The sequence below is a fragment of the Heloderma suspectum genome, chromosome 1, assembly GCF_057233095.1.
Source record: "Heloderma suspectum isolate Gila_16-S chromosome 1, 16-S_ref, whole genome shotgun sequence".
Classification (NCBI taxonomy): domain Eukaryota; kingdom Metazoa; phylum Chordata; class Lepidosauria; order Squamata; family Helodermatidae; genus Heloderma; species Heloderma suspectum.
The window spans coordinates 391,766,526-391,772,525 of NC_139458.1; the positions used below are offsets into that span (position 1 = coordinate 391,766,526).

Sequence of the window (6,000 nt, forward strand, 5' to 3'; positions counted from 1 at the left end):
TGCCATTCCCATGGCAGGAGTTGTAGTTTAACACATCTGGAGGGCACCAGGTTGGGGAAAGCTGAACTGAAACTTATGGCCACTTCACGAAGTCAAATAACATCTTCACATGCCAAATGTCTCATAAGAACTGAGCTCTCTATAGATGCCGCCACAGCTTCTCAGTAACAATTGCAGTAATTGTGAGTGGTGAAAAATGTTTTGCTGAAATGGCAGAAATGGCCACCAAGAGGCAGCTGTACCTATGGATATCCTAGTTCATACAAGATGTTATTTTGCTGTTTTTAAAGCAATATTTTTGTTAAGGCATATTGCAATGTACAGCAGATAGACAGCTACGATATACAGTAATTATTGTTGTGTCGCAACAAATATCGCCTGCTGAAATCCTGTGTACAAAACCACTGACACCTCTCCTGCAAATCATGAAGTAAATAAATGAACCCAAATAAAATAAATATAAAGAAAACCAAAACAAATCCAATTTAGACCAACTAAAGTAACAACAAAAATATCAGTTACCATTTGAACAAGATCATAACAGTAACTAGGATAAATATATGCATTTATATTTGGCAGATTTTTGATCTAGAGTTGTCTGGATATACATTGCATAGAGTCAAAATGTGCATCAGCCCTAAATGGTGCACTTCTAGCAAAGTAGCTCGATAACGTCCTTGTACAAATGTCTGGTACTGTGAGGGGGGAGTACCATCCCAAATAAAGTCCAGGCCACTGGATTTGCAGGGCAATATTAAAAACATCCTCTTGGTAAGCTAGAGTAGGTGCTATTTCTCCCCTAACCTCTGATGGCTTTGCAGGTGGTGGGGAGAGAGGAAGTGCACTTCTTGCCCCCTTGCTAGCAGTGTATGGTCCCTTCTTCCTTGACCTCCCTCCCCCATAACCATTTGCTCTTCTGATCCTGCCCACTGACATGTTCTCTTGCATTTTTTGTGCTGCAGGACTCTGACTCTCCAAGGCATTCGACAGCTTCTAACAGCTCCAACCTGAGCAGCCCTCCCAGCCCCATCTCTCCTCACAAGACCAAGAGCCTCTCCCTAGAGAGCTCTGACCACGTGAGTTGGGACACATGAACTGCTTCAGCACTCAGATTTGACATCTCAGCAGCTTACTGTCCCCCATGACTCTCCGTTTGCTCTCACTGTCATCACCCCTCAGCTTCCCTTCAAAAACAAACTATGGGAGGGAAGGGAGGAAGATAATATATTTGCCTTCTCTGGCACAAGCAGCATTAAGCTCACCGCTCCCTCACCCTAGTAGCAGCAAGCCAGAGAAAATCTTGGTGGAGGGTGGGGGTTGATATATGAGAAATATTGGTATATTTGTATTAGTATTGATTTTATTTCATAGGATTACAGCTGTTTCCATTATTATGGGCATATTCCACCTCATCCCACCACTCCGAACAAAACACAGTAGTGTAGACTGACCAAAACATAATCTGTAAGAGAAAATCAGATAGATTTTGCTTTGACACACACAGTATCGTATTATATTTTTTCAAGAGTAGCACAGTGAAACCCCTTCATCTCTTGTGATGGGGTGAAATTCACCCTGCAGGGGAAGATACACATCCTTTCAGCCAGTCACTCTGTTTGAATGTCAGTCTGATTGTTGCCAGCAAATCTTTATTGTTTTTTTAAAAATGATGCATATTTTACTACAGTACAGAGTTTAAGTAAATACACAAAATTAAGAGTTAGTACGTATGTATATAATAAAAGAAAAAGCAGCATTGTGATGCAGCGGAAGATGGATTCCTATTTAAGAGATCCTTTAATTTAAGAAGACTTGTGTTGTTCCCTTTTTCATACTAAATGATCTACAGATTGAGGGTATGATCTGGATATAGAACATGGCACTGGATTCAAAATACACAGCCTGGAGGAAGACTCCATCCTCACAATATGCTCTGTAACATTTCCTTCTTGTCAGTAGAAGAACTAAAGCCATAACCCTAATTTTTAAACTATCTTTGACTATCTCCTGCTATCTACTCACTCTACAAGAAAAACCCATGACTTGCCAGTCTACAAGCATGAAATGGGCTCAAGGGCAGTTTAGTGTAGAATCAATATTCATCCCCAAGAAACAATAGAGTAAACACAGCCGAACTCAGTGCAAATGGATAAGAGGTTTGGGAAGGGTTAGGCTGGGCTTTCAAACCCATCTAGCCATAACCACTAGCTCTTATGTTCACTCTCCACTCTTAGTGGCCTATCTACATTAGTCAGTCACAATACTAGTTCTGAAATTGAGTATTTTAAATATATAGTTTGCTGCTCTTGCACACTGAAGGCTAAAATGCTGCTGTTAGTCTTATACTTTGCTCGAACACTACGTGGTTCAAGACTTCTGTTCTGAAGATTTTCATTACTGTCATCTCCCCCAACCCTCAACCCCTCTGTGTGTGTTTAATGTTTTTTGCCATAAAATACTGTGGTGGTTGGATTCAGCAGAGAAGCATTTGGCAGGGCAAAGCATTTCTCTCTGGACAGAAGACAATGGAGACCCATCAACTCCCTGAAATAAACAGTGGCAAATGCAACATACAAACAGAGGACAAGAACAAAAAAAAACCCAGCTTCTTGAACAAGATGAGTGCAGTTTGCATTTTCAGACTAGATTAATATGATTTTTCTTCTCCTTGGAATTATTGCTGCCTTATGCTATGACCAAGCTCAAGTGGATAAATAGTTTGTATGGTGGTGTTTTTTAAATTAGAATATTAGTTTACTGGAGCTTGGTAACATCTCATGGCTACCATCAAACCATTCCAAGCCCTTCTGGTCAGTAGAAAAACATTAAAAGTGTAACTAACAGAGTTTCCCAGGTTCCCTCTGAAAATTGTCAGCTGCAATCATGAAAGGTACAGATTAAAAAGTACTATGAGATACAGATCATTGTCTTTAACCATCTAGCTGTATTGAGTCTGCTAGTTGTTGGTTCTGCCTTTTCCTGCACTTAGTGGATTCCCACATCCAAAGCTACCACTTAGCTATTTTATAATGGATGGAGGCAGGGGCGGGGGCAGGCAGGGAAGACACACACACAGCTTTTCTATTAATTATGGTGTCCTAATCCTGTTTCTTGAATTCAGCTCATCAAGGATCTCAGATTTGATTATGTGTGTTTTCTTGTCATGCATAAACAAGAGATTTGCAACTTTGCATTTCATAGCATCCTGTTAAATATGCTAATTTAATTTCCTGTTCAGCAAGCCTTTCAGAAACAGCCAGTGGATTTTAAATGCTGCCTGTCCCTGTACCCTGACTCTTTTATTTCCCAGCCTCTTCTCGTCATGCCCAGCCACTGTTCCATAGAGATTAGCATTATATTTCCCACTTGTATGTCAGAAATAACCTTGCTTAAATGTCATGTTGTAAGAGAGCTTTAAGGCTGCCAGGCCTTCAGTTATACAGATGACCTGTGTGGTGATCCACTTCAGAAATTATCCTGGACGTCCCCACCAAGTCCTGTGGCAATTGATCTGTGCTTCATCTGAGAGGGAAACCTGACGCAGCGCACGTATTTCAAGCTAAAGCACAGATGTTCATATGAGAGGTAATTGGAAGAAATTAGCACCCTAAGACTTACATTTTATAGAACATCAGCCTATTTCATAATTTATTACTTTTGTTTGTTAGGATGCCATCATCCAGGAATGCACAAGGACGTAGTTGTATGTTATGAACAGTTGTTTCCAGCTGTGCCCAATGCAAATGCACTAATATCTCTGAAATGGTTAACTGGTGAATTTGAGATTTGGTGCTATGCATTGCTCACAGTTTCCATTCATGTATGATTACATTTCTCCAAGCACTTTTACAATCCCTAACTGAATCCTAACTAATTTGATTAGCACCTCTTTGCGTATGCAGTTTTGAAGCCGTGATTTACCTAACTGAGAGGCTTTGCTTTGGGCTGATTCAGGCACCTCAACACGTTGCCCCAGTATTCTTGAGGCTTAATAAATTGGGTTTTGATTGTAAATGAACCTCAGATTGTATAGCTCTTGCGTGAGGCTCCATTGTGTTTTTCTATATTAAATGCACACAGTCTATCTATACACATGATTTTTTCTTCTCAAAACACATTCCTGTTGTATTATTAATTTTTCTTCTCCTGAATCAGTCTTTCATTAGCTGGCTTCTACAGGTTGACTTGTGTGTTAGTTGTTTTGTGTTCCTGACTTGCATTTTTTAGTACAGGAGTTTTGATTTTGAAAAAAAAAATTACAGTTAACGTTTGTGTTAAACTCTCAGGTATTTGAAAGCAACAGGATGTCTTCATACGATAAATATGAAATGGAATAATGTTTTTCAGGCATGAGGTTCACCACAGATACATCCTTGGCATAAAGAAAGCTTTTGTTCTGAAATGATGCATATTTGGGTGATAGACTGAATTCAGGATGACAATTTAAAGACCTTGAATGTGGAAAAATATTTAGGTTTCTTTAGCCAGTGAGTTAAACACGAGAGAGAGAGAGAGAGAGAGAGAGAGAGAGAGAGAGAGAGAGAGAGAGAGCACAGCAGCAGCAGCAGCTCAGTTGCTGTTTCTGGCCTGTTATTAAATCGGAAGGAAATCAGGAGCCCAGAATCTGGCTTGTTGGGATTTTCTTAGCCTTAGACAATTTCACCATAGTGTGAAAGTTACCTCTGTACAATGTGGGTTCCATATATGGATGCCCTGTTTGGAGACCTCAGGAAGTGCCCATGCTTTGGGGTGAATGTCACTGAGAGGCTCATGAGAGACGTTTAGCCCAGGGCAATAAGGCTTTGTGTCTGTTGGTTAATAATGGCACTAGCCTGTTTCCTTCCAAAAGCGTCATCATCTGGCTTCTCCTGGAATATAGACCTGGGCTTGTAACTCCTCGTCTACAAGGGGGCCTTCAGAGATCAGATAAACTGTAGATTTTTGACTTTTAAGACCATGTTGTGCATTAAGGCGATTCCACACAACTTGTCATCTTGTCTTTTTCTTTCTATACAAAAACTCTCCCATCCTGCATAAGAACTTGTCTCACTCATGAGGATGCAATCCACAACCAAAAACCAGTGTTGGTATTTCACAGCAATTATACCTGCCTTTTTATGTATGATGGTTTCATATCATTTATTTTTTAAAAAGATATTTTTAGGGATTTTTTCATTGTAATATTATTGTACAGTTTTGCATGGCCTAGATGTAATCACTTTTTTGTTTTGTTTTAGAGTATAAAAGCTGACAAGTGTGCGTGTGGGGGAAAGATTCTGCTTTTTGCCTCTTCTCTTATTTTTGATTTATGCCCTCAATGTTGTAGAGGACATTGTAAGAGATTCTCTGCTCCAGAACAATGATGTAGATTCTATTGCACAGAAATATTTAAGGTGGATCAGTCAATGATGTAATAAATGGCAGACCACCAATATTTTATGTTGGTAACACTTAATATTAACCTACTTTGATGTATTGCAATAAAACAGGGAACTATTAGAAATACAGATGGTTTGTCTTTTTTCCACGCCCCACCAGATTAATCTTTTATGGGGTGAGTGGGCAGCAGGGAAATGGTGGAGTGATCATATAAATTCAGTCATAGATGCTTTGTTCCTTACATCAGAAGTGTCACCGCAGGCTGCTTTTGCGGGCTGGATGTGCTCTTTCACTGCATCAGGCCACATGCCAACCACAGTCAGCCTGTGCTGGTCCCTTGCTTATATGTCTACAATGCTACTGGGGGAGGCAGGGCAAATACAGGTGGCACAGAAGGAACAAACCGATCATAGGGAGAGGAAAACCTTGAAGGTGGTGGTCAAGAGGAGAGTACAGATGTATGGTACAGATAAGGGCCAAACAATGGCCAGATGTGGAGGGAAGGCAATTTTACAGTAAAACAGGCTGGCTGAGATGTGTAGCTTCTAAATACAGTAAACCCATCTTAAACAGAAAATGGTTTCTTCTTAAGGACCTGCTGGTACATGTTTTACGTGTGCT

At 40.2% G+C, this 6,000-nt stretch overlaps 1 protein-coding gene across 2 annotated transcripts in view; it reads left to right on the forward strand.

Annotated features, from left to right (window-relative positions):
* CDC42BPA (CDC42 binding protein kinase alpha) overlaps positions 1-5,500 on the forward strand; it is a 275,648-nt gene extending 270,148 nt beyond the window's left edge. For both annotated transcript variants that reach the window (XM_084828634.1, XM_084828633.1), the window contains one exon: positions 963-5,500. In XM_084828634.1, coding sequence (XP_084684760.1) covers positions 963-1,094 — 132 coding nt within the window. In that variant the 3' untranslated portion in view covers positions 1,095-5,500. The remainder of the gene's footprint in view (positions 1-962) is intronic.
* Positions 5,501-6,000: the final 500 nt, after the last annotated feature.